At 49.5% G+C, this 27,668-nt stretch overlaps 3 protein-coding genes across 10 annotated transcripts in view; 1 reads left to right on the plus strand and 2 right to left on the minus strand.

Moving 5' to 3' along the window:
• CNTN2 (contactin 2) overlaps positions 1-16,826 on the plus strand; it is a 32,087-nt gene extending 15,261 nt beyond the window's left edge. For 4 of the 5 annotated variants that reach the window (XM_004282456.3, XM_049707432.1, XM_049707427.1 and 1 more), the window contains 16 exons: positions 952-1,127; positions 1,532-1,668; positions 2,110-2,239; positions 3,613-3,763; positions 3,885-4,012; positions 4,562-4,737; positions 5,262-5,382; positions 5,887-6,045; positions 6,526-6,675; positions 8,760-8,830; positions 9,147-9,381; positions 9,725-9,837; positions 10,942-11,128; positions 11,470-11,582; positions 12,065-12,233; positions 12,640-16,826. In XM_004282456.3, the coding sequence (XP_004282504.1) occupies positions 952-1,127; positions 1,532-1,668; positions 2,110-2,239; positions 3,613-3,763; positions 3,885-4,012; positions 4,562-4,737; positions 5,262-5,382; positions 5,887-6,045; positions 6,526-6,675; positions 8,760-8,830; positions 9,147-9,381; positions 9,725-9,837; positions 10,942-11,128; positions 11,470-11,582; positions 12,065-12,233; positions 12,640-12,749 (2,326 nt within the window). In that variant the 3' untranslated portion in view covers positions 12,750-16,826. The remainder of the gene's footprint in view (positions 1-951; positions 1,128-1,531; positions 1,669-2,109; positions 2,240-3,612; positions 3,764-3,884; positions 4,013-4,561; positions 4,738-5,261; positions 5,383-5,886; positions 6,046-6,525; positions 6,676-8,759; positions 8,831-9,146; positions 9,382-9,724; positions 9,838-10,941; positions 11,129-11,469; positions 11,583-12,064; positions 12,234-12,639) is intronic. The other variant, XM_033410508.2, reaches the window with a different exon arrangement.
• A 998-nt stretch (positions 16,827-17,824) lies between these two features.
• On the minus strand, positions 17,825-22,117 carry TMEM81 (transmembrane protein 81). The gene has a single exon (XM_033410619.2). It carries the CDS (start codon positions 20,738-20,740, stop codon positions 19,955-19,957), a length of 786 nt encoding a protein of 261 aa, XP_033266510.1. The 5' UTR covers positions 20,741-22,117; the 3' UTR covers positions 17,825-19,954.
• A 141-nt stretch (positions 22,118-22,258) lies between these two features.
• Positions 22,259-27,668, minus strand: part of RBBP5 (RB binding protein 5, histone lysine methyltransferase complex subunit) — a 36,027-nt gene continuing 30,617 nt past the window's right edge. For all 4 annotated transcript variants that reach the window (XM_033410615.2, XM_004282452.3, XM_033410618.2 and 1 more), the window contains one exon: positions 22,259-24,340. In XM_033410615.2, the coding sequence (XP_033266506.1) occupies positions 24,312-24,340 (29 nt within the window). In that variant the 3' untranslated portion in view covers positions 22,259-24,311. The remainder of the gene's footprint in view (positions 24,341-27,668) is intronic.

Genomic DNA, 27,668 nt, shown 5'->3' on the forward strand with positions numbered 1-27,668 from the left:
GTGCATGATAGGCTCAGGCAGCTTATACAACACCCCAGGCTGGGGGCAGGTAGCATGGTGCGTGGACCCCAACCCAGCCTGCCTCGTTCAACTACTAGCTCTGTCACTTGCTGGCTGGGAGACCTTGGGTAAACCACTTAACCTCTCTGTGCCTCGGTTTCCCTATTTGTACATGGTGATAATAATAGTACCTACCTCATGGGGTTGTTATGAGGATTGAATGAACTAATATATGTACAGTGCTTAGAATAGCATCTGGTATTTAGTAAGTATTCTGTGGATGCTAACAGTTATCTCTTAAAATAGAAAATGTATAATAGAACTCTTACTCTCTCAGAAAAAGGACTCACTGGAACAGGGCTAAGCAAATAGCAGGTACTCAATAAATGTTTGTAGAATGAATGAAAGAATGTGATTTGTGCATTGGTCCCCTCCTCCCTCACATATCTCCTGTGGTTACCCAAGATGCCCCCTGCTTTGTGGAAAGTTATTGGGCTTCCAGAAAATCCATATTTAAAACACATGAAGGGTAATGCGTTACCTTGTAAAACTCACCGATACCTCAGTCCATTTTAGTACACAGATTACTAACAACTTAATCCCCTTTGAAAAGTAGAGGCAAGGCCCTGTTGGGGAGAGGAGGAAGGGGACCCATAAAGAACCAGATTGCAGGCCGCTGCTGAGGAGGGCAGGCCCAGAAGAGGCCAGGGCAGGGTGGGGTCAGCCATGAGGGCAAGTCAGCTTCAGGGAACAGACCACCTGTGCTCTGAGCCTCCCTGGGAGAGGCCCCTCCTCCTCTCCTGGCCGCTCTCCCTGTCTCTTCCCGGCCCTCCTCCCCGTCGTCCCCACCTGCCCAGCATCTCAGGGGGACCTGGGTTGGGGGAGGAGTTGCAGGCACAAGGGAGTCTGCCTAGCTCAACCCACCCCCTCTGGCTTTGTCTCCCCTGCCAGCCCCGTCCCCAGGATCAAGTGGCGCAAAGTGGATGGCTCCTTGTCCCCACAGTGGGCCACAGCCGAGCCCACCCTGCAGATCCCCAGCGTAGGCTTCGAGGACGAAGGCACCTACGAGTGTGAGGCGGAGAACTCCAAGGGCCGCGACACCGTCCAGGGCCGCATCATCGTGCAGGGTACAGAGCCGGACACCCTCGCCGCCTGCCTTCCCCTGTCCTTGAGGAAGCCGACCCAGAAGTCAGGGAGGAGATTAGGCAGCCCCTTGCTGAAACTTTCCTGCCCACGGGGTGCACTGGGTGGGTATGGGACCAGACGAGGCTGGTGCTGTGGTCAGCTCAGAGCTTCAGTCAAGGTTGCAGAAAGCACATGGAAAGCATTAGAATGACTTAAGTCGCTAAAAGAGTTACTGGCAGTGCCAGTTGTCTTGAACCTGCTTCTCCCCACCCCGGAATGCGGCTGGCGCTCTCTGCTGTCTGGCGCAGGAGCTGCAGCCCTGCAAATCCAGTCCAGTTAATTCGCGGAGCTCCTCCCAGCTCCTCCCCAGCCCCTCCCCAGCCTTGCTCTCCCTTGCTCCCCGCAGCTCAGCCCGAGTGGCTCAAGGTGATCTCAGACATGGAGGCTGACATCGGTTCCAACCTGCACTGGGAATGCGCAGCCGCCGGCAAGCCCCGGCCCACAGTGCGCTGGCTTCGGGATGGGGATCCTCTGGCCTCCCAGGTAGGAGACCTGGGGCTTCCTTCCACACACACAGCACACCTTCCTCTGCTCACCTGGTTCCCTCACCCTCCAGATCTCCTCCCCTTCCGCACACTGGCAACCTTTCTGGGCCAATTAGGGTGCCACAGCGTAGTTCTAGGTGCTTCTCTCCATCCCAGAGTCACATGGCCTCAGGCTGGTCAACTGGATAGAGTCTGGAGGGTCCAGGGACCTGAGTTCAGGCCCAACTCAGCCACAAAAGCACTATGTGGTCCTGAGTGTGTCACCTGCCCCTCTGGCTTCCGGGTGCAGACGTGTGGGGAGGCCAGGGGAATCTGTGCGTCCTGGGATTCCAGGTGGCCCTGGATAGGACTGGGCATACAGGCGCCCCCTCCAGGCAGCCCGGTCTCCACTGCATCCACCCCATAAGCCCCCACCCAGTGGTCCTGATCTTCTGCACAGGCCCGGGTAGAAGTGCTGGCCGGAGACTTGCGATTCTCCAAGCTGAGCCTGGAGGACTCAGGCATGTACCAGTGTGTGGCGGAGAACAAGCACGGCACCATCTACGCCAGTGCCGAGCTGGCCGTGCAAGGTAAGGGGCCCAGGGAGAGAGGACGTCCCCGGGGACACCCATGTGGGGGGCATTAGGGGTTGTGAGTTGCAGCATTTCTAAATGCACACGCTCACCTGGCAGTTTTCCTTAGTTTTCCAACAGCTTCTGAGTAGAACTCAGGGATTTAAGACAGGAGATGAGACACTAGATGGAGCTCCCAGAGGACAGGGTCTCTGGCTTGACCCGCGTCTGACGTGGAAAAGGAAATGTCTGCCGCCATGAAAAAAAAGTGGCAAAAGTCACTGAAAGCCAAATCAGCTAGATTTGGGTTTAATGCAGCCCCTTTGCCTGTGTGACCTTCGGCAAGTTATTAATCTCTTTGTGTTTCAGTTTCTTGAATAATAAAATGTGGGCAATAATAGCCCAGCCCTCATCCAGCTGCTGTGGGGATGAAAGGAGATGATAGAGCTAAAGCATAAGGAACTGCCCATCACATAACAGGCGCCCAGTAAATGTCAGCTAGTCCAGTATCCTTAGATGTGTGACTTAAGCTTGTAGTCTGTTTCCTCATCTGTAAAATGGACAGAACGGTACCTACCTCATCCAGTTGTAGTGAGGCTTAACTAAGACTCATTCATTCATTCAACCAATATTTCTTCAACACCTCCTAAGAAGTGAACACGAAAAATAAGGTCTCTGCCTTCAAGTATCTTACAATCCAGTGGAGAGAGGGGGGCAAATAAACACAAAATCAAACAATTAAATAAGATAATTTCAGACAGCCATAAAAAATACAGTAAAGAAAATCCCGCAGAGTGCTGTGGGTAAGGTGGGCCAGTTAGAGGGGATGGTCAGGGAAGACCTCTCTGAAGAAGTTGCATTTGGGATGTGAACCAACCATGTGAAGATCTGGGGGCTTTCCAAGCAAAATGTATAGTAAGTGCAAAGGTCCTGAGGCAGGAAAAATCATGTCATCTTCACGGAACCAAAAAAAGAAGAGGAAAAAAATGGCCCAGGTCATAGAGCACAATAAGTGAGGGAAGGAATGGAGCAAGATGTGATCAGAGAGGTAGGGACTCCTTTGTGAGCCCTTGGGAGGCGTTGGACTTCATTCTGAGTGTCTGTTTTGTGTTTTTAAAATGATATTCCTGGCAGCTGGGTGGAGAAGAGATTGTAGAAAGAAAATGCAAAATCAGGAAGGCCAACCAGCAGAGATCTGGTGGCAGTGGGGGTGATGAGAAGGGGCTGGATCCTGGCTATTTTGGAAGTGGTGCTGCTAGGGGGTCACTCGTGGATTGGCCATAGACGGAACATAAAATGTTTAACATGTAGCCAGGTGACATCTGACGCCAGGGCAACGAGTGCTGGTTCGATTCCCTGCGTGACTGTGGGGCGCTCCCCCTTCCTTCCAGCACTTGCCCCCGACTTTAGGCTGAATCCTGTAAGGCGTCTGATCCCCGCAGCCCGAGGGGGAGAGATCGTTATCCCCTGTCAGCCCAGGGCAGCTCCGAAGGCCGTGGTGCTCTGGAGCAAAGGCACTGAGATTTTGGTCAACAGCAGCAGGTACCAGCCCCACCCCACCTGAGCAATTCCTGCTCACCCTCTCTCTCCCTGGAGGTGAGTCCCCTTCCCGTGACTACACTGTGTCACTGGGTTGGCCAGATCTGCTCTGTCCTTGCTGCAGAGTGACTGTAACTCCGGATGGCACCTTGATCATAAGAAACATCAGTCGGTCAGATGAAGGCAAATATACCTGCTTTGCTGAGAATTTCATGGGCAAAGCCAACAGCACGGGCATCCTGTCTGTGAGAGGTAAGGACCATGGTTTAGCTGAGGTTGGTGACTCAGCCACCACGGGGTGCCGTCCCTCCTCGCCATTGGGCTCTTGTGTTCCCATGTTCCTCCTAGTTTGTTTGTTTGTTTTGCGGTACGCAGGCCTCTCACTTTTGTGGCCTCTCCCGTTGCGGAGCACAGGCTCCAGACGCGCAGGCTCAGCAGCCGTGGCTCACGGGCCTAGCCACTCCGTGGCATGGGGGATCTTCCCGGACCGGGGCACGAACCCGTGTCCCCTGCATCGGCAGGCGGACTCTCAACCACTGCACCACCAGGAAAGCCCCTAGTTTGGTTTTGAGGCTACCCCAGGATTCGGTTTCTCTTGGGACTGCCCCCAAACACCGCCATCCGGGATATACTCCTGCCTCCCTCCCACGCACTCGCGGGGCTGCTGGGAGGTCAGGATGCTGTTGGCCACGCTGCCTGTTCTCTTTCCTGGGGCTCAAGACAGAGCCTCTCACCCTGCCCTGCCACCCCTGCCTGGGCCTACTTCCTCCCCTTCCACTCAGGGGCCCTTTGTCTTGGTAGATGCAACCAAGATCACTCTAGCCCCCTCGAGTGCCGACATCAACTTGGGAGATAACCTGACCCTGCAGTGCCACGCCTCCCACGACCCCACCATGGACCTCACCTTCATCTGGACCCTGGATGACTTCCCCATCGATTTCGACAAGCCTGGGGGTCACTACCGAAGGGCCAGTGTGGTAAGGCCTGAGGCCAGAGAACCCAGGGCTCCTCCCTCCTTCTGGGCAGACAGGGGACCCACGAGAGCCATCAACACCACCAAAGCTTTTCCCCCTTCCCCCAGGAATGCCATGATGGCAAGCTCATCCCTGGGTTCATAAGCACCCTCCCTTAGACGGGCAGTTCCCCAGATTCCACCCGACGTCTATGCATTTAGAAGAGGGTTAGGGTCAAACCTGGAATTCCAGACACCGAGCAAGACTCACTCCCCTACTCTTGTTATCCTGCCCCCCAGCACAGATGATATCATTAACTCGAACCATCACTGACTGTCTTCTGTAAAAAAAAATGTCGTTTAATCCCCAGTGGTACCAAGTAGAGACTAGCTGATCCCTCCCACGGAACAGAGAGGAAGAGCGAGGTGCAAGGGGTCTGGGGAAGTAACAGAGCAGGGGACTCTGAGCCCCGCCTCCTGTCCCCTGACTCATGCACTAGCCAGGGCTGCTTCCTCTGACCCGCCCCGCTTCCTGTCCTCCGTGTGCAGAAGGAGACGGTTGGGGATCTGACCATCCTGAACGCCCAGCTGCGCCACGGTGGGAAGTACACATGCATGGCCCAGACGGTGGTGGACAGTGCATCTAAGGAGGCCACAGTCCTGGTCCGAGGTGATGGGTTTCCCACCCCACCCCCACTGTGACACCCTCAGAGGCCAGCTGGGCTATTCTGACCTTCGCTCCCTAACTAACTCCCACCTCTCCCTGAAAGCCGTGGGAAGGGCTCCTAACAAATCTGTTGAGCTGAACTCATCCCGTGGTTCTTCGCAGGTCCTAAATGAATAAAATATTCTTTCTCCAAAGCTAAAATTGTAAAAAAATCCACTCCTAACACATCCCAAGACTGGAGAACTTGCTGAGGCCAGAAGTTTCAAAGCCTCATGCTGGGAAATCTATACACATCTCTGTGAGAGAGCCTCTGTGACCCCTCCAGCCTTGGACACATCCTTCCTCCTCAAAACACCCCATCTGCCACTCACTACTGCCCCCATTCCTTGCCCTCCCAACCCGGTGTATGTTTCCTGCGCCCTCTGCTGCTCCCTCTTGGTACTGCACCAGCGCAAGCGCGCCTGAAGGAGGTTGGCTCAAATTTGTTGCTCTGACCTCTTGGTGCAGGTCCGCCAGGTCCCCCAGGAGGCGTGGTTGTGAGAGACATCGGTGACACCACTGTCCAGCTCAGCTGGAGCCGTGGCTTTGACAACCACAGCCCCATTGCCAAGTACACCCTGCAAGCTCGTACTCTACCTGCAGGGAAGTGGAAGCAGGTTCGGACCAGTAAGTGTGAGCCCCACCCAGGTCAGTACTGATTAGGCCTGGCTGTAGGGGGGGCGAGGGGGGGTGCTGGGGGTCAGAGGCCAAGGCTGAGCCTGGAGCTTCGAAGAGGGACAAGTGTAGACCCCCTGCCTGCAGGAAGCTCCCAGGCCATTAGGGAAGATGGTCACACAGGCGGCAGAATATGGGGAGAGAGTTGGAGAGGGAGGCACTCAGTCTGCACCCTGGAAGCATTGGCAGGACTATTAATGGGGCAATGAAAACATTCGTGGGGGTGTGGGATGCACACAACATCTTACAAAGGCTCCAAGGCAGGGAGGTCTACGAGTTTCCCAATCATTCCTGAAAAAGGTATTGAACTCTTAATATAGCGGGTACCACCGTGAGAGCTGGGTATAAAAAAGTGATTCATACCCAGTCCCTGCCCTTTCCATCTAGATCAGTAAATGAAGTGCAGAACACTGACTCCCTGGTGCCTTGCAGATCCCGCCAACATCGAGGGCAACGCCGAGACCGCCCAGGTGCTGGGCCTCACGCCCTGGATGGATTATGAGTTCCGGGTCTTAGCCAGCAACATCCTGGGCACTGGGGAGCCCAGTGGGCCCTCCAGCAACATCCGGACCAAGGAAGCAGGTCAGAGCCCTGGGTGAGAAGTAATGTCAGGGCACAGACCCTAGCCCTCCTTAAAGGGAGCCCCAAGCAAGCAGCAATTACATGGAGTTCCAACCCTGCTCACCAGGCTTCAGACTCTAACAAAACAGATGAGAAAGGAACCCAAGTCAGAGCAAGGCCGCAACACTGCACAACGTACTGTGCCTCGGGCCACAGCCTGTCAGGGCTGGAAGCCATCCAGTCCAAACCACTTATTTAAAAAAATAGGCCAACCTTACAACTGCATGTGAATCTACAATTGTCTCAAAGTAAAGAGTTTAATTTTTTAAAAAATGGAAAAACCATTCCATGTGAAGGAAGGGTCACACTGGCAGAGCCTGGACTTGAACCCAGGACCATGGGGTGATGGGCAGATATCCTCCCTGGAAGTGCATGAGCTGCAGGAATCAGTTAATGAGGAAGGTGTGTGTGTGTGTGTGTGTGTGTGTTGTGCAGGGCACTAAGTAAGCAGCTGGTGCTCTAAGTCCTTCTTTAGATGGTTTCTTTGGGAGCAGGAAGAATAGACAATCTGCCCACAACCCTCCCTGAAAGGCAGGTAGGTGTCAGAACCTGAGTGGGGAAGGAAGGGAAGAGGTGAAGGGGAAGGCCCAGAATGAGAGCCCTGGTATCCTGAGACCAGCAGCATGGAATCAGGACCTGCCTCCCCTCCATACCCACCCAGGCCTGCCCCACTGAATGTGTAATGAGGGTCTGCCTTTTTGTGTCCATAAACATGGTTTCCTGTGTGCCCCATGCTGACTCTCCAGGTTCTTTCTGGAATCATTCAATATTTTTTACTTGTACCTCTCCTGAGTAAAGAATTCCAGAAGGAGCACTTTCTTTGATTGAACTTCTTGGACAGTCAAAGGGTGAGGAGTGGTCTCCTTCACTGTAGTATCCAGGAGTTGAGCACAAAGACAGCTATGATGCAGAAGAAAGATGATGAGATTTCAAATCAGAAGAGCTGAGTTCAAATTCAAACTGTGACATTTATTAGCTGTGTGACTTCAGGCAAGTCACTTAACTGCTCTGGGCCTCAATCTTTCCACTCTGAAAAGGGTAATATTAATGCCTACCTCACAGGATCAAATGGGTAATGTGTTTAAGTGCCCTTTGCAAATGAGAAGGCCCTAAAGTATCATCAGAACGAAGTGATAAGTGTCCAGTTGCTGGATCATCTACATAAATATTTTAACCCTCAGCCAAGTTACCCCCCGCCAAGCTTCACGATCTAATTAAATACATTCTTGTTTTAATATCAGCCTTTTGAATACTAGAGACAATTAGGAAATTAAGTCTGCCATGAAAATAAAAAAATAAAATAATAAAACAACCTGTAACCCAAAAGAAATGTTTTTTGGATTAACTGCAGTTCTGAATTATTTATTCCCCTTAATTTAAAGCAAATTAGAGTTGGTCTCTGCTACTTAGTTTAAACCAACAAGAGGGATCAAGATAATGATCATTTATGGAGTGTATACTATATGTATATGCTAGCCACTGTCTTGTTTAATTTTATTCTTCTTACAGCCTTTGAGAGAAACATTATTATCCTTATCTTACAGAGAGGGGAATCAGAGGCTCAGAGAGTTAAGTAACTCGTCCAGAGAAACTCAGCTAGTAAGTGGCAGAGGTGGAATCTGATCTCAGGTCTGCTTGATTCCAAAGCCCACGTCCAGAGGGACTCTTGAAAGACAAAACCAGGTCCCATTGGAATAGTTTCAGAAGGATAGGTGTTAACTCTTCTCTAAATGTTTGGTAGAACTCACCTGTGAAGCCATCTGGTCCTGGACTTTTGTTTGTTGGGAGTTTTTAAATTACTGATTCAATTTCAGTACTGGTAATTGATCTGTTCATAGTTTCTATTTCTCCCTGGTTCCGGTTCAGTCTTGGGAGATTGTACTTTTCTAAGAATTTGTCCATTTCTTCTAGGTTGTCCATTTTATTGGCGTGTAGCCAGGGCCCACTGGAAGGGTGTCCTTGTCCTAGGATGCTTTTTGGTCTCAGACTCAGAGCTTTTGTTCCCTCACTGCCCATTAACTGTCTGTGTCCCTTGGCCCTGACAGCCCCCTCGGTGGCACCCTCAGGTCTCAGAGGAGGCGGTGGAGCCCCTGGAGAGCTCATTGTCAACTGGACGGTAAGCTGCAAGGACAGAGGCAGGGCTATGCCTCCAGTTCTCTGGGGGGACAAGTTCTACCCCATCCTCACCCCCACCCGCACCTGGTGGGACTTGTCTCAGGAGTTGAGCAGCATGTAGAGAGGACCCAGACAGAGCCACTGCACGGTCCTGACTCCAGAGCAGACAAGGTCCCTCCCCTCCCCTGGTACCCACTGCAGGATGGAACCACCGCAGCCCTGGGGCCACCCCTCTTGGTGAAGGCTGGGTGGGGCTGGAGGACGGGCAGGAAAACGCAGCCGCGGCCCCTCGCCCATGCCACGCTCTTGCCCCTCAGCCCATGTCCCGGGAGTACCAGAACGGAGACGGCTTCGGCTACCTGCTGTCCTTCCGCAGGCAGGGCAGCACTAGCTGGCAGACCGCGCGGGTGCCCGGCGCCGATGCCCAGTACTTCGTCTACAGCAACGAGAGCGTCCGGCCTTACACCCCCTTTGAGGTCAAGATCCGCAGCTACAACCACCGCGGGGATGGGCCTGAGAGCCTCACCGCGATTGTGTACTCGGCTGAGGAAGGTGGGCCACCCCGGGGCCCATGCGGCATCCCCACCCCAGCAGCGTGTCCACGGGGTGTAGGGTGCGGGAGCGCTCCTCACACCCCTGCTAGGTTCCGCAGGTGGGGTGGAGAGGACACCTGGCTTCTAAGCCACTGGCTTCCTTCCTAGCCCTTGCTACCTCGTCTCCCCTCAGGCCTAGAGGAGGGAGGCTCTCTGGAAAGAGAAGTGGGCCCCGGGGGATGCTCTGCACCCTGCACCCTGGGCTCCATAAAATCCTAAGAGGGGGCAGTCCCAGCTGGCAGCTGCTCTGTAGGGTACAGGGAGCGCCCGGGAACCCAAACCCATTCTGTGTCGGTCTTCAGAACCCAGGGTGGCCCCTACCAAGGTCTGGGCCAAAGGGGTCTCATCCTCAGAGATGAACGTGACCTGGGAACCGGTGCGGCAGGACATGAATGGTATCCTCCTGGGGTATGAGGTGAGCACTGACCTGGGTTGGGAGAGGAAGGGGTCGGGGGGTCAAGGCGCGGGGGCACCTCATGGCTTGATAGTCCTCCTCCTGGAATCACTCATTCACTAACCAGGCACACAGCACGCAGTCTATGCAGCACCATGGACGCAACCTCAGCTAAGCCCCTCTAGCTGATGCCTGTGGACAGCCTTGAAGTTACTGCTTGGCTCGAGCCGGCACTGGACGCTGTGGGAGCCCAGGGGAGGAGGAGTAGGTCCTGGAAGGGGTGTAGCCTGCCCGTTTCATGCCAGAGCCCAGTTAGCCTGGCATCCTCAGGGCTGCAGAGAACAGCATGGCCTCCTCTATGTACCAGCCGCTCATCCTGTCCCTGAGGAACTCTGGGCCCAGCAGTTTCTGACCCAAGACTTGGGCCCACTGGTGACTCCACACTGGGGTACATGCGGGGGTGGATGGAGAGTGAGAAAGCGAGAGGAAGGGAAAGAAGGGCAAGCAGGAAATGTCATTGTCTAAGGGAGAATCATCATACTAGTGATGTTGTCAGTTCCATTCAGGAGAGTCAGCTCTGGGCTTTAGCACAATGGGTTAGGCGAGCCCCACTGAGGAGATAGCTGCAAACTCTGCCATTGATTTGGAAGAATATCTAGAAGGCCTTGGTGTTACGAGGTCTATGACAATGGGTTTGCATTTACTCCGCAGCCCTCATAAGCTTGCTGGAGTGAGGGCTGGGGGACTACTTTGCAAGTACAATGTGCGTTTCATAGCCTTTAACAGAGTCCCCACGGGATTCCTTGAATTAATTAAATGGGGTTGGTTTCAGCAGGCCATCGCTAGGTTGAGTCAGTGCCCGCACCCCCGCTCCCTCGTTCAGCCCACGTATTAAGCTCTCTCGTTGGACTGGGCACTCTGCTGGGCACCAAGAAGGGAGCAGCCACTTACACCAACTTGTCCCTGCTCCCTTGGAGCTCATGATCTAGTGTCTAGGTTCTGAGACCCGAGACTGAGTTACAAGCACCAGCAAGGAGCAGGATGCAGGTGTCCAGAGCCAGGGTCAGGGTAGCCCCGAGGTCCTGGGTTTGACTGCTGACCCTAGGGTACCCCTGCCCCCTTCAGATCCGCTACTGGAAAGCCGGGGACAAAGAAGCAGCTGCTGACCGAGTGAGGACAGCAGGGCTAGACACCAGTGCCCTAGTCACCGGCCTACACTACAACACCAAGTACCACGTGACTGTGCGGGCCTACAACCGGGCCGGCACTGGGCCTGCCAGCCCTTCCGCCAATGCCACGACCGTGAAGCCCCGTGAGTCCGTCAGCCTGGGTGGGGGTTGGGCGGTATATTTTGGAGGCGGTGCCTCTAGGATCACTCTTTCCCCGAAAGACAAATGCTCCAGCCCACAAGCCCTGGGCAGGACAGAAACGAGGCAGCACGTCTAATAATAATGAGGGAATGGAATTCATGGCCTCTGAATTGCCTCCCTTTTCTCCAAACTTTGTTGGAGTGTGTTTCTCAGGCAGCGGTGACAGAATGTTCTGGGTCCAACTGCTTTGGGAAGACATCTAGAAAAAGGCTGGCTAAAAGCAAGGGGGTGAGTGGTGGGGAAACATTGGGAAGTCTCCCCAACTCTCTCCCTCCTCTGGCAGCTCCACGGCGACCCCCTGGCAACATCTCCTGGACTTTCTCGAGCTCCAGTCTTAGTATTAAGTGGGACCCTGTGGTCCCGCTCCGAAATGAGTCTGCAGTCACAGGCTATAAGGTAAGGAAGGGATCACCCAGGCATTGAACGCTGAGGAAGAACTCACTTGTATTTCTGGCAAACACAAGGGAGCTGCAGTTTCTAGCCAGAAGGATCTGAGTTAGATGTAAGCAGAGAGTTTGGGATTGTGAGAGGCGTGAAATCCATGAGCAGTTCTTCAGGGAGCAGGTAGTAGCGACTAGAAGAAAATGGTATGACTGCGGAAAGACAGGGTTCAAGGGGGCAGCAATGGACTGGGTGAAGTCTGGGTCCTTCTGGTCTAAGGAGTCTGCAGAACCAGTTCAGCTGCTTGCAAGCTTTTCTCTTCCCAGTGGGGAGCTTGTTCAAGAGCCTGGACCTGGTCAACAGGAAACGGGAGGGGTGAGGAGGCAGGACCTCGAGGGCCCAGAACCATATGGGCTCCTCCCATTCCTGGGGCTAGGGAAGAGGAGAATCAGTCCTGGTGTAAGGAAACTCTTGCCTGGCTAACCCCCTTCCCACAGATGCTGTACCAGAACGACTTACACCCGACTCCCACGCTCCACCTCACCAGCAAGAATTGGATAGAAATTGCGGTTCCTGAAGACATTGGCCATGCCCTGGTGCAGATTCGGACCACAGGGCCAGGGGGGGACGGGGTCCCGGCAGAAGTCCACATCGTGAGGAATGGAGGTGCTGTCTCTCCCCTTATCCCCCAGGAGTATCAGGGTCCATCCAGATGCCTGATGCAGGAATCATTCCCACCCAAGCCAGACCCCAACCCAGCCAGTCCCCAAGGGGGAAAAAAGCAGGCAGGCAGGAACCAAGTGCAAAGTAGCCCTGGAACTGCCCTTGCTGCCCCCTCCTTCCCACTCCCAAACATCCCTGAGGGCTGAGGTAAGTGCACTCCTTTCACGGGAACAAGAGCAAAGGTCCTACAAAACACTGCAGAAGGAGGGCTTGAGAACACCTCCCCGTCCTGAAGCCAGCCCTCCGTGAATCTCCTTAGGAAAGGTCTGGATTCTGTCCTGAGGGTGGGACAGGGATGTGCAGGTCCCAGGCCCAGCTCACTCAGCCCATTTCCGCCTGCTGGTTTCAGGCACAAGCATGATGGTGGAGAACTCAGCAGTCTGTCCAGTCCCACATCCTGGCACCGTCCTTTGTCACTCCGTGGCGACACTGATCCTCATAGGCTACCTGGAGCTCTGATCTCGGCACCCCTCCCTCTCTGCCACAGCTGGACACCCACCTCCGATGGACAGAGCCAGCTGGCCCCAGCCCCTTCCCAATGCCAAGGTGGCCCAACACTGTGCCTGAGAATGACTGGTTTTAAATACCTACTTTAAGCAGTGCCCTTTTCGTAGGAGGTAGGATATTTCATATTCTGCCACAGGATAGAACCCATGCGAGGAATTTTTTTCTTTAAAGCAAGAGGCACCAGACAGTAACTTCCATGATGATACTGAACCCTATGCCTGGGCCCTCTAGGGTGCCTGGATGGAAGGCAGGCCTACAGGAAGAAGGGGGTTTAAACAGGCATCTGCGCATCAGCGGAGATAGCACTCTGGGACCGCATATGGACTCTGCTCCAGAGAGCGGAGTCCTAAGCCCGGGAACACCGGACAGGAACGGGACAAAGCTTAAACAGCAGCATCTCTCAGTCTAAGGAGAGGGCCAAACCTGGGGACCAGGGACTCTCCTCCTTTCTCCTCTTAAAGGACAGCACGGCTGGACCCTGACATTGTCCTGGATAACTCCCTGGAGGCCCCTGCCACCTACCTTGATGGCTGAGAACCAGTGCTCTGGTGTCTGAGGCCGGGAGCCTGAGCCCCTGCAGCTCCGGGGGGCGACGCTCCCGACTGCTGGGTGGGAGCTAAGAGGGGTTGAGAAGCTGAGACTCCTGGTGGAAAGGGGCACCAGACTTGGCCTGCGGCACAGTCACAATCAAGGTGACGTTGCCCTCTTAGCCAATACTGCCAACCCAACCCTGTCACCCCAGAGTGACAGAAGCCACTACAGGTGGCTGGGTGACTAAAGGGCTTGTCTTGGGCAGGTCCCCCACCGCACCAAGCCCCAGCCTGCACGGTCCCTCGCGGGTTTGAGTAGGAGGCAGGAGTGCCTCCACCGTCCTCCTCCAGCAAAATGCAGCTGTAATTCTGTGTTTGGAGTCAGGAGTCTTCTGAGAAGGGCAAAGGATAAATGCGGCCCTACCTGCTCGCAGGAACGCCCTGGGCCACATGGCGACCCGCCCCCCAGGCTGCCTCGGATGCTCTTTTGCATTCCCCCAGAAGACGAAGGGATAAATAAATGGGACATCTTAGCTTGCTCTCTGGGTGTATTACCAGTCACAGCACGTCAGAGCTGGAAGAGGCTATAGACCTCACTGGGCCCAAGCCACCACTCTACAGATGAGGTAACAGAGTTGGAAGGGGCAGGGCCTTCCTCAGGTCACACAGCCTGTCAATGATGGGGCTGGGATAGCACTCTTCTCCAACCTTCCTGTCCCAGGCTCTTTGTCTACCCAGAGGAAGGGGGCAGTGCTGAATGGCTATGACCTGGTTAAGAAGGTGGTTAAGAAGGGCACTGGGCTATGAAAATTCTTCTTCAAGAGGTGCAGGTGGGTGATGGTGGGGTGCTCGGCATGGCTGGGTCCCAACCCAAGGCGCATGCAGACTACAGGAGACCCCAGTCTTTCTTTGCCTTCTGAGCCTAGCTTCTGCTGGGACCTCAATATGCAGTGCTGGCTTGAAGCCCCCTGCTCCCCTTGCCCTTGCTCCAAGAAAAGAGGCCAAAGCAAGGGCAGGGATTCCCCAAATCCAGGCAGCAGTGGTGGCACAACCAGGAAACTCCAAAGCCTATGTTGTGACAGGTGGCCCTTCACATATAGGAGCAGCGGGACATCTTGTAGGGCACAGGCCCCCTGAGCCTGGTTTCTGTAGTTTACAGTTAGAGCTCTATTTTGTTATGGTTTTTAAATTTTTCAAGTCCTGCTCTATTTTCCTGGGCAGGTTTATGTTGGTGTTTACTCACTACAATTTTTAAAAAATGTAAGCTCACATGCCTTCTCCCTGCCACCACTGAACCTACCAGCCTGCCCCTGGCCCAGGACTGCCTCCTTGGAGCCCTCCAATCAAAACCTCCTCACCTGCTCCCACCCTTCACCCCCATGCGAGGTGCTGGGGGCTCAGCTGAGTGACCATTCTTCCACTGCAGGGACCCAAACTTGTCCTAGCATCCACCCTGGTCCCCCATGGCTGTGATCTGGCCTGTACCCAGCTCTATCAGAAAGGGGATGCTGAAAGTAGAAAACCTCCTTCCAGGGTTTAGCCGATTCTTTCCTCACTGCCTCGGCTGCGGGAGGAGCAGCAAAGGGACAGGTGTCTAGATGCTGGGCCGAGAGGGCTGACCTGGACTGCCACAGGGACTCACCTGTGCAGCTGGCGGCTGCAGCCCCTAAGCTTGCTTGAGGCGAGAGAACGACTGAGAGTCTTAGTTCTGTGGAGGCACACAGACCCTCTGGGAAACCCAGGAAGGGTTTTTCTAACTAGGAGAACTCAGCCTCAGGAAAACGTAAGCCCCGTGCAGGAAGAACTTGTTTGGGGGACACAGAGCTGGACTAAAATGGATGTTCCTGCAGGCCAAGACTCAGGCAGAGTGCTGGTTAAGACTGAATAAGACAGCAGGTGGCTTGAGGACACGCAGGCACGTGAAGGGGAACAGCCTGTTGGTGACGTGGCCGCCCAGGAGCTGGTGTGGAGGCAGAAGAAAAGATCAGACGGCTTCTCAGAGTCCCTTCCTGCCCAAGAGGCCTGACTGTCGCCTTCGTTGCCCGCACACGCTGAGGCTCGCTCCTGCTGTGGTAACGACTCGATCCTGGATCTCTCCCCTCTCACACGCCAAGCCCCAGACAGGCAACCAAGGGGAAACAGCCACAAACCAGTACTTCACCCTACAGCTCAGTGGCCAGCAAGTGCCTGAGGACTAGGGACAGGCAGCGCTTCAGGGCTCGGGAGAGTCTCCGTTCTGCGTACATTGGGGCTCAGCCTATAGCGCCCTTTGCCCCAGCCCTGGCTGCTCAGCCCTGGTTGCTCCAACAGCCCAGATGTATACCTCACCCTTGGGGGGAGGGCAGCTCTCTTCAGGTGGAGTCTCAGGGCCCAGCGCGATTGGGTTACCTACTTTCATCCAGGGAATCAAATGATACAGGTGGTCCCAGGGAACAGGAGGGCCATGGGGTGGGGGGGCTCTTTTTGATAAAATGACAGGAGAGCCGTCAGAAAAAACATCTTCAAGGAGACCCTGGACTGAGTAATTGAGGGGCTTCTTCCTTTTGTAGGGACCTCTGAGAAATTTTGACAGCTGTTTGTCTTGGGGTCTAGGGTAGGTGAAGACTGGAGGGGACGCTGCAAGTGTCCGTCAGGGCTGGGATTCTTGGAATCAGAAGGTGCTCAGCACAGGAAGAGTCTTGGAGCTCCTGCCCGCTGGGGCCCCTGCAGCATGCAGGGGGGAGTGACTGCAGTCACAGTCATTTACGGGGCAAGGCTCACCCCAGGCATTCTTTTCCCAGCATATACTGCTGCCTCTTGGCAGTCGCAGGAGCCAGGCTAGTCTACTCTGGGCAAGAGCCCGAGCTGGCTCTAGAATGTTTCACTCCCTTCATCTCTTCTCCAGCTAGAGGTCTGTGTGCTTCCTGATCTCAGAATATAACAGCCTACTGGGCTCCTCTGTATCGGAGGGATAAACAGTATCCTCAAACCTGGGTTTGAGGCACAGGTGCAGCTATTTCCCTGGCTCAGACCTAACCTGGGCTTCATCCTGGAGATGAGCAAGGTTGCCAGAGAGGCTCCTGGAGTGGCATGAGGGATTAGATGGGCACTTTTAAGGAACTTCAAAGAGCTCCATGGAAAGAGGTGCTTGGTAGCTGTATATATGGTCATAGGCTTTGGGAAGGCAGGACAATAAAGGGAAACTGGAGAGGAAAAAAAAAATGGGTCTGATAGCTTTCCCCAGAGCCCTAGGAAGCCTCATGCCCTCAGATGGGGTGCACCCTGCTTTGGCCCCCAGACTCCAACTGACCCACCCCCTCCAGGGCCTGCATAGCTTAGAAAAGCTCACAGTTGGGCAAGGGTTGGGGCTTCACTGGACCACTGACTTAACTCAGTTTTTGTTAAAATGGACCCGCTCCCACTGACCTACTGTCTGTCTCTCTTACACTTCTTATAATGGTAGTTATTTATTGACTCTGGTAGCAGGCAGTTCTTAAATAAAGATGGTTTCTCAACCTGCTGAGGCAGCTGGCACCAGCTGTGCGTGTTTTTATCCTCAGACTAAAGAGTATCTCCTTGTCCTGTTCTCTAACCCTAGGCTTTTACCCAACACCTTCAGCCTTCACACAGTCACTGCTAAGGAAGTCACAACACATGGTCCATATTGCTTCATTCAGTCCTGGGAGGGGAGAAAAATTAGGCCAAGCAACTTTAAGGCAGGCCTCAGCAGAGCAGGCATTCTCCTAAGCTGGCTGGCTTTACCTAACAGGATGGGCAGTAAACAGTGCTCATCTGATGGTACTGCTCAAGCTTCCCTGATTTTTAAGACATTTGAGGTACAGGTTTCTCCCGCTCCTCAAAAGTAGAGTGTTCCGGGCTTCCCTGGTGGCGCAGTGGTTGGGGGTCCGCCTGCCGGTGCAGGGGACACGGGTTCGTGCCCTGGACCGGGAGGATCCCACATGCCGCGGAGCGGCTGGGCCCGTGAGCCATGCCCGCTGGGCCTGAGCGTCTGGAGCCTGTGCTCCTTAACGGAAGAGGCCACAGCAGTGAGAGGCCCGTGTACCACCAAAAAAAAAAAAAAAAAAAAAAGTAGAGTGTTCCTATGAAATCCTTCTTAAGCTGAAATGGTGTAAAGCAAAGAAGCAATTACCTTTTTTTTGAAACAGTGAAAATCCTTCAGATTTCTTTTCAGTTAGCGAAAACAGGTACTAACGTAGGTTTCTCCTAAAACCAAAGTGGTGGAAAGTGAACTTTCAAAAAGCGGGGGATACCTGACTCAGCAGTACCAAAGGGAAGTCTTCTCCCCGCGGAGACATAGTGACCCCCACCTGGTGAGAAGGTGCCTCTAGCCTCTCTTCACAACAACCAAAAAGAATTTGAATTTCTAGTCCCATTTTCCAGCTGCAACACTACCATGCAAGGACATGCTCAAAGTCAAGTGGGACCACACCAAAAGGACAAAGGAGTTGGCTTGAAGGGACTTCTGGCCAAAACTGGGAACAATCTGAATATCAAAAATATGACAACAGTAATGGATTATATATAATTCACTGAATATAAAAGAGAATTCATTGAAACGTCAGAAGAATAAAAAGAATAGCATTTCTTTACAGAAAAATGCAGGGTAATAAATACAAAAATGAATTTAAAGAATCCATCATTTTGCAATCCCCAGCACGTAATAATAAGGCAAAGACCATGAATGGATTCTAAAACGCTTGTGAATGTTTTTTAGAAACCAGATAATCACAAAGCATCACCCCACAGATTACAAAAGGAAAACATATACAGGTCCACCACTGGAGAGATCTGGCAGTCACCACCTTAACCAAACGATCAAGCTTAGCATCAACCATGGGTCACCCTGACATTGTGCCTCCCGAGGTCATGCAATAAGTACATATTATTTTCGCTGGGCTCTTGTCAAAAATGTTTAAGATTCATTCCTCAGGAATCTACTCATGAGGAAATAATTGTGGGACACTATGCAAGACAAATGGCCTCTTCAATATGAATGTCATGAAAAAAAGAAAAGTAGGGGATCTGTTGTAAAATAAGACTTAAGAGAAATAATAATCAAATGTAATACATGAACCTTCATTTGATCCTAGATCAAACATCAAGTTAAAAGTTCTAAGATTTTAGAAATTGGGAGAAACGAAGTATCAACTATTTGTAAGATTAGGAAACTGTTAGTGTGATGAAGTCATTGTAGTTATACAGGTGAACGTCCTTATTAGGAGATGCATACATGATTTAGGGGTAAAAGGTCACAATGTCTGTGACTAGCTTTCAAGTGCTTCACATAAAATCAATATGTATTTAGAGAGGAAGAGAACTGGAGCAAAACGTTTGCAATCGGTGAATCCAGTTAAAGGGTCTGTGGATGTCATCAAACCTTTCTTTCAACTTTTCTATGGGTTGGACTTTATTTTTATATATAAAATAGAAGAAATAACAGAGATCCACTGGTCATAATTTAAATTGAATTAGCATCCTCAGGTTAGGGCTCAGGAATCTTATTTTTCAAAAGCTCATTCGGGTGATTCAGACACACGGCCAGAGAAGATAACCACTGGTCCAAGTCTTGTTTCTGCTACTTCCTCTGTGCTGAGAAAAAAGTGAGGGGAAGAAATGCTAATTATCTCATATAGAATTAGCTCAGCTGGCGGCCCAAGAGCAATTTCCCTGATAGTTCCACAAGCCAAGGCAATTATCTCAGACACAGTCTGAATGGCCTCTGAAGGTCTTAAGATTGGTTTTCCTGTTGAGGAAGGAAGGTACTAGTCCTCCGTTACGGGGCCTTGGCTGCTGTAAGAAACCTCCAGCAGCACAAGCTTCAGGGCACTGAAAGAGCTAGAAGGACAGGAACAGGGAGCAAGCCTAGGAACTGTTCAGGGGCAATCTACCAGCTGAAGAATCCAGTGTTTCACCAGGAATTCAACTTAGCACTGAGCACAAAGGTTTCACCTGGGAGTGTATAAGGGGTGCAAATAATTTATTAACATTTAGTGACTGTCTCTTACATACCTGAGTCAGAAGTCATTACTAACACCCTCGGCTCTGCCACACATGGGCATATGCCCCCAACAAAGCGATATGTTCAATGTCTATTCTAAAAACGCTGGTGTAAGTTTAACCCCAAACCAGACTGATTATGGGACAATTTAAACAACTGCAAGAAATTTTAAACTAAAGGGCAGAAAAGGTTAGGTTTCCATACAGCTACTGGGAATTGTTTTTATTGAAGAGGAAAAAAACACTTTCACTAGAAAAGCTATTATATCCTTCTACACGATTATACTGCTCGGAAGGGAGATCAAGGTAGGGAGGCATACAAGTTGTAAAGGGTAGAAAATGAATGCAAACTTGGAAGACAGAACTCTTCCCAGGAGCAGGGAGATGCCTGCAGTCAGGTTTCCTGGGTACCTAGTGGGCAGGGAAGATCTGGAAGAGATCCATCTGGGACACAGAGTTAGGGAATATTGCCCACAGCTACCATGATGTTGCCCCGCATCACAACCCCCACTCACTCCTGTGGTAGTGGAAGCCCCCCCCCTTAGTTAATCCACAATCCGGCAGGCAGAACACTCCCCTGAAAAGCTAGTTTGGCTTCCTGAGCAGCCAGCCCTTCGGCAGCAAGGTTTGTCAGGTCTCAAGGATGGCACTGCTGTGGATCACCCTCAGTGCACCGCACAGGGCGATGCTCACCAACACGCCACCAGTCACACCACTGGCAATTCCTATCCCCACAGCTATGGTCACCTTCTTTTTCCACGGTGGGCGCTGAGGCCTGGAATAGTTGTCCAGATTCACTTCCAGGCCCTCATCTACTAACTTCTGATCCTCAGTAAGGGACTGATGGAAATTCAGGTTCACCAAGTCAGGAGGAAGGACCCTCAGCCCGAAATAGAGCCTCTTGACAAGTCTCAAGTTCTTTAACAGCTGCACGTCACACCGGTAGGTCCCAGAGTCATACTCCTGAGCGGACTGAAACTTTATAAAGTGGGAACTGGCTCGGAAGGGTTTGAAGACTTCATTATCAGTTGAGATGATACCCCGAGCAAGTCTCCACGTGAATCGGAAAGCTTCCTGTCCAACTTCCAGGATGTCTGAACTCAGACAGCTCAGCTTAAATTCCTGCCCTATGAGAACGGTGAAATGGAGCATTCCACAGATCCAGTTGGTCAGACATTCCAAGCGCTGAGACTTACACTTCCTTCTCACTCCATCAGGGCCCACCTCACAGACGGTCTCCTCCTTATAGCCAAGGCCACAGGTGACAGTACAGGTTGTGGCACTGACAATAACTTTCCCCACAGCTTCTTGCAGTTTCTCAGGAATGGCCAGTGTTTTAGGTAAAGTCACCACCAAAGGGAGATAGAAGGCCAACACCAGGTTCCCAAGGATGAAACTAGTGGCCAAAGTCTTCATGTCTTAGTAGGCATTTCACCACCCTCAGCCAACACCCGACGTGTTCCAGCTAAATCCTCCGCAACGTAATTTAATTCCTTCGACATGAGATAGCCTTCAAAGTCGAAAGATATGATGCATGCATTGTCAATAAAACAATACAACTTAATAAAAGTCCAGTCCTTATTAACAGGTGAGGCCACACGGCAGAAAAAATGTCACAAGGTTGTTGCTTTACTATCACTACTTGTTAACAACCACCTTACCAGTCTTCATTCTTTTCCCATCCTTTTAATGCATTTAAGTCCACCTCTTGGGAAACAAAGATGAAAAGACTTCAGAAGCTGAAGTGAATTTCCAAATTACCTCAATGTATAGTAAGGCTGTACCATTCCTCACCCTTTCCCCTCCCCTCCAAATTGTAGGCTCTGAATTCAAAGGTTTCAAAATACCAGCTAAATCTGCCCAAATAAGAAATCAAATACCAAGTCTAAAAAAAAAAAGAGAGGATTAACTTGAATTAAGTTATTATTAACTTTAAATGCTCCTAAACCTTCTATAAAAAGGATTAAGAACTCTGGACTGAGAGGCAAGTGATTTACCCTTCCTGAATTTGTTTCCTCCTTTGTAAATTAAGACCTCCTTGCCTATTTCAGGAAGGTCACTTTGAGCATCAAAAGTGATAAACTGTACATGAAAACACTTTGTAAAGTGTGTAAGGAATTTTAAAAAGAAATGAAAATTCACGAAGGCAAGGGCCAAATGGGCTTTTAGAATCAATGCTTAGCAGCAAGACAGGCGATGTTAAATGCAGCTCCTCTCCCACTTCTAGGCACTCTTCCTTCCTAAGGGTACCGAAGACATATTCTGGGGGAGAGGATATATAATTCTTCCTGACTCTCAGTCCAGTCCCCCCAACCCCACAGAACGAGAAAGGAGCTCATCATTCACTTGGGTCAAAGTTGCTATGCAACAGCTATGATGTCAAAAAAGATTCTCAGTCACATAACAGGATTAATAAGTAGACACTCAGATTTGGAGATGATTAAAATCAAAGACTTAAATAGACTTTATGAAACATCTTATTCTTTAGGAGACAATAAGTATTCGATGGATTTCAAGGCTATTTAATCTAGGGAGAAAAAGTGCTAATGAAGAGGAATTTATCTGTACTTACACTTTAAGAAAGGTCCTTGGAAGGCAGGAACTTCCTGGCAAGAGTTTTTGTAAGCTCCACAATGTCTCCTAGCACTGAGGCCTCTACAGAGTAGTTATACACTTACTGAGCTAAGGAATTGGAAGAGAGGGCATTCCTACATGATCCTTTTTTCACTAACTTTTTGCTTGAATTGTTTCTTTATATTCTTGTCCAAAGGCAGGTATCTGGACTACCTGGCCACTCCTTAGCCCTTCCAGCTGTTATTTCTACACGGAGAAGATCTAATATCAACAAAGTAAGCTGCATTTTCTGTTGTACAGAGTGAAGTGGCCGGTGACTTTCAGAAGTGATCAGTGTCTACAAACACACACCTACACCTGTTCTTTAATAAACATCAGGTTTTATTTACAAAGCATTAAAGCTTCAGCAAGAAGTACCCAAGGCTAAGTCTCATCTCGTACAAAACTACAGAACATTAGAAAACAAAACACTGGGGGGTGGGCAGGTGACAAAAGGGAAAAAGAATATGCATATATTGTACAAATCGAGAAAATCAAACTGAAATAGACAGAAGGTTTTAGGAGCTGAAACAAATTCCAAAAGCATAAATAATTATTAGGAGCTGCTGCCAGAGACACTCTGACAGGGCTGAAGTTGACTTTCTCAGTAGCCGGTTTAGGAGGTGGACAGAGCTTGAACATCCCAATGCTCAGGCAGAGGACCCCCAGCTACTCTGCATGTGGAAATAAGGCAGAAACCTCTTGTATCACACAGTTTGCATACTACTGCACTGTACAGTACAAAGAGAAACAAAATGGAAATAATGTCTGCAAAACAAAAACATGTCTAGTGACCCACCTACCAATCTCAACCACTGATCTAATATGAAATAGGAAATGAAATTCACAAAATGAGCATCTGAGGAAAAAGCAGTGGCATCTAAAAATATAGACATTTTGCCACTGACTCAGGGAGAGCTCTTGCTTCAACTACTGAACGTTTTGGTTCTAAAGATGGAATGGAAGAGGCTCTTGTTGATGTGTTCTACTTTGATTTCTATGCTAAAATCCAAAAGGTAATCACCTCGTTTGGCTACCTATCGGAGCAACCACCAACTGACAGAGATTTCCCAACAAGCACAGTGTTTAACTCTCCTTTGAAAATACTGTGAAAATGATGATCCAGATTAAGCACTTCCAGGCAGCTCAAAGCTCTGCTCAAGAGAGGCTGGAGAGGCCCCTCCCTCCACACCTGGTTTCTTCACTCTGGATTTTCAGAGAATTTCAAACACCTAGTGTACACATCCATCCAATCTGCTACTTTTTATACAAAGAACAGCAAAAGCAAAAATTAACATTTTTTTTTAAAAAGCTAAGCAACCTTTCACAGAAAGGAAGTGACTGGAAACATGTAGGAAGGAAAAGGGGTGTGGATACAAGGAGGGGAAATGCAATGACTGATGGGAAGGACAGATGTCCACGAGCAATGATAAAAAAAAAAAGGTGCTTAGATTTTTTGATTTGAACTGTGTTGTCATTGCTTTGATTTTGGACGGTTTTATTTTAGTCCTTGCATAGATTCCCCCACCCCCAGCAAAAAAGAAGTCTGCTGAGAGACACCTCGGTTTGTTTCTGGCTCTGGAAGCCAGTACAGGTAAAGCAATATAAACTACTGATGATTCTTTGCTGGAGACAAATGAACTAGCTATCTTCAAAAACCATGATTAATGAGAATGAACCAATACTGGAGGGAACCATGCAATGAAAAGGATACAAAGAAAAACCTGACTCTCTTATAGCTCAACTTCTGGAGCAAAATGTTACAGTATGTGAACAAAGAGGGGGCCTTTCTTATCTTTCTTTCCTTTTGGAAAATCTGAAATCTTTCCAGCACTTTCTTTTCTGCCCATCTTTGTAATACAATATGGAAATATAGGAGGTATCTGGTGAGTGGGTAAGTTTAAAAATGGAAGAAAGAATGTGCAACAGACGTTTTTCTAGGATACAGGCAGCAAAATTACAGATAAGAACAAGTCACTCAAGGACGTGCACTGTGGAGGGAAGGAAAGTAGGAGATAGGAAATGACAGGCCGAAATGGTGCTGGGTACAGTAAAGACAGACAAGCAAAACAGGAATCTCTTCTCCAGCAACATAACAAGCATTAAAGTTTAAATGAGTCAAAACTCCTGTTTGATGTCTTCACAAATCCTCATTCCTGAGAGCCTATTTGGACTTATGCTTGAAAGGGAAGGGGACATATATTCTTCTTCCTTAATTCAATTCTTCATTCAAACATAAAATTCACTCCTTCCACCTCCTGGGTGGAAGACAGAGGCCTTTGTTTTAAATTAAAGTCAATCTCAAATGACTGACCACAGTGTCCAGAGGCCACACGATGGCAAAGTAGGGAAGAACAAAGAACTTCAAGGGCCTTCATAACAGTTCTGAGATCGCTCCCCCTGCTAAACAGATGAGACATAAAAAGATTTCTTTTAGCATCAACTTAGACCAGTTACTTTCAAGAACACAAATACAGATGCTGGATGATGCATTACAAGCACACATGGGCTAAGAACTTCCCCCCTTTAAGTTAAAACCAACTCCAACTCCCAATTACTCTTTACTGAAGCAACAAATAATCCAAACCCCACCCCCTCCCTCAGTACTTTTCTCAGCACTGCCCCAAAGGGAGAAAAAAAGGCAAAATGATCAGACTTCTACACATTTTCCAAGCTTCTAACCATTCTCCAAGGTGTTAACATACAATGCTTCACATTCCAAAAAGTGCAGTTAAGTAGAGGAAAGGAAATTCTAGGGTACTACTGCCTCTTTCAATCCTTCATATACTAAACTAATTCGCCACTAAATGATTAAAGGTGAGCAACAAACCCTTTTCCAAACACCCTTGTTCCTTAAATGATACTCTCAGCTCCTCAGAATCCCAAATATGGTGAAATGTTAATGAAAACTACTGTTGGCATTTCTATGCGCCAACAACTGATCAATAAATAAAATCCTAAATAGTAAAATCAAATGAACACTTCCCTGATTACTCCATAGAAGCTGTTCAATCTCTGAGGGACATCCTTAAATGGGTTGCTGTGAAATATTAACTAGGAAGTGTAAAAAGAGATCAAGGTGAAGAAAGTCCTCCCAGTGTCATCTGGAATGGGGAAGAACATTCCACTTGAAGGTAAAATAGTTAAAAATAATTGCCCAAGTTGTAAAAAAAAAAAAAAAAAAAGTACCCATTTATAAACCTGGCTTTTAACCTGATTTTAAATAAGTTCAAGCACAGATGAAAACTGGCAATAAAAATAAATTCCAATTTGCCTGAGAAGAGACTGAAATTATGAGATACAAACTCTCCTGGATGCTACATGTTAAAAATCAAATTTAAACTTTATATAGTTCAGTAAGATAAAAAGTATATTTAAGCATCTGTTTTTCAGATCTTTCAACATAAAATATAATAATTAACTTCTTGAATTGATTTTTTTAAAAATCGTGAGATAAAAGAATCTACTCCACAGGGCTCAGTAACAGGCCTTTAACACTTTAAGGCTAGCTTCTCTGACTGTTTCCACAGGTACCCTGACCAATCTAGTTTAACAGTTTAAAAAAAGACAACATTGACATTTTAAGCCTAACTCATGAGAGGAAAAAGTGGCTTGCATTAATAATGGGCACTCAAGATGACTAATGAGCTACATCATTATACTGATTATCTGAGGTCAGTTAATGTTTTTTCTTTAATCGCTCTCTTTCCTGTGAACAGACCAAAAACAAAGCTTGTTGAGGCATCAGGCAACAAACCAATACCAGAGCAAGCAAGTCTGTGAGCAAGATAAGATACACAGCAACAGCAACAAAGCAGAAGATCTCCAGGCTACTTAAAAATCTGCCCCAAGTATTATTTACCCGCAACATGACAGAAATCTCCAGTAATATAAAATTAAGAAAAATTCAGCTAATGGTAAACAGCTGTTATTGGTACCTCCCCAAAGCAGCCAAGCCAGGGTGGCTTAAGAAAACACTTAATTTTCAAACATTACCTTAGTCAGCTAATAAGACCACACAGAATGAGAATACCCAACTAGCCATCTAAAAATATGATTTTAGCAGGAATTCATAAATTAGTCTTTGAGAGACTGATCATTTTTCAAAAAGGGGGGGGGGAAGCCCCTACCAATCATTTAAAACAATCAGATTCAGCAAGTGAACAGAACATAGTTCAGAGGCCCAGGGTGGGGGGTCAGCACCAGGAGGGCAGTGGTGCAGCCAAAGGCAGGGAAATCAGCGCAGGGCCTGTCGGCCCCCAGAAGTGGCACCTCTGCTCAGTTTGGCCTCAACAGACCATTCCCTTCATGCCCACCAACCCACAAGGCCTTTAGACCACATATGTGACAGACCACAACTTTGTCACACTTGCTACCGAGGGTGTTTACTGCCAAGGAGCCCTACTTCTAGGGCAATCTTTGAGCGGTCACAGGGCAACCGGGACACTGGTGGCTCTGCTCACATCTCAAGTTTCGATCCTGAGGACTGTCCTCTGCAGAGTATCTAATAAGGTAACCAGGGGGAATCTGATAGATGGTGCTATGTCGATCTGGACTTTCTGAAAAGTCCCCGGCTCAGGGTTACCCTTAAGCTTCACTGATGGGTCCTCCCTCATCACAGAAAGTGTGTCTTCGTGGATGTGAGTCCACTGGTACTGTTCAATACTGATGAGCTGTTTGATAGGGAAGAATTTTCTACAGCCTCAGATTCCAGATGGCTAGATTACTTCTATTGGCGGTCTATGTGTCTTCCAACTGTCGCCTGAAATGCATAATCTCCTGTTGCAACATGCAACAGACTATATAGCAGCTTTGTCAGGCCTATCAGGGCTTACTGAACAGTTTCTTCAGTAACTGATGAATTGCAGATATTAACAAACAGCTGGCATTTATCTAACTTGAGCAGTAGCCTACACCTACAATCTGCCTTCAAATGATTTGGCTCTAATGCAAAAGCAGGGCATTTGCGGGGAGGTCCACAAAGCACTGAATCTATAAATACACCCATCAGACTGAACTAATCTTTCAAGATGGTTCAGCCTCAGCCACTGAGGATCAGGATTCATTTCTTAATATCTGGTGGAAAATCCACAGTGACAGCATGCTGCTTTTTACTGAAACTCTCCAAGGTGTGGAAGAACGTGAGACATAAAGTTTTTATTACCTCAGAGGCCTGGGGGAGCTATGTGAAAATGAACAGCATGTGTCAGCCAGCCTCTGCCTGCTCTGGGCCCTCCAAGCTGAAAATGGTATTGGATGAAGCACCACCCTCGCCCGAAGAAACCCACACAAAAGGTATGACAGGTTGTCCTGAAACTGAGACTTCTAATGGCGCGCTATATGATACTCAGTTTCAGCACTCTCCCCCAGACTCACAGCCTTCATAAAGACCCAAACCACACTGCAGCTAGTGGCTAAAAGCCCTTCTGAGGAAGTGTCAGGACTAAACCACAATGCCTTTTTTGAGGTTTCTTAATGATCCTGCTCCTCAGCACACTCGGGAGTTTGATCTGGCCATTTCAGTTTTGGAGATTTCCATTCAGGAAAAGGCCAAGGAACCAAGGCAAGAGAAGAAGAAGATGGGAAGAAGGAAGTAGAGGTTACACGGGGAAGTATGCGATGCAGATAATCATGAGAAGTTGGTGAAATGTTTGCAGTAATCTAGACAGTTGTTTTGTCTGTGTGGTGTCAGAAAGCGTATCATCACCCTGGCCTTGTTATGTAAAAGTCT

The sequence above is a fragment of the Orcinus orca genome, chromosome 1 (genome assembly GCF_937001465.1).
Source record: "Orcinus orca chromosome 1, mOrcOrc1.1, whole genome shotgun sequence".
NCBI lineage: Eukaryota > Metazoa > Chordata > Mammalia > Artiodactyla > Delphinidae > Orcinus > Orcinus orca.

Bases quoted from the DNA above. Each gene is read 5' to 3' on its own strand.
- TMEM81 (XM_033410619.2), bottom strand. From the start codon at position 20,740: ATGAAGACTTTGGCCACTAGTTTCATCCTTGGGAACCTGGTGTTGGCC.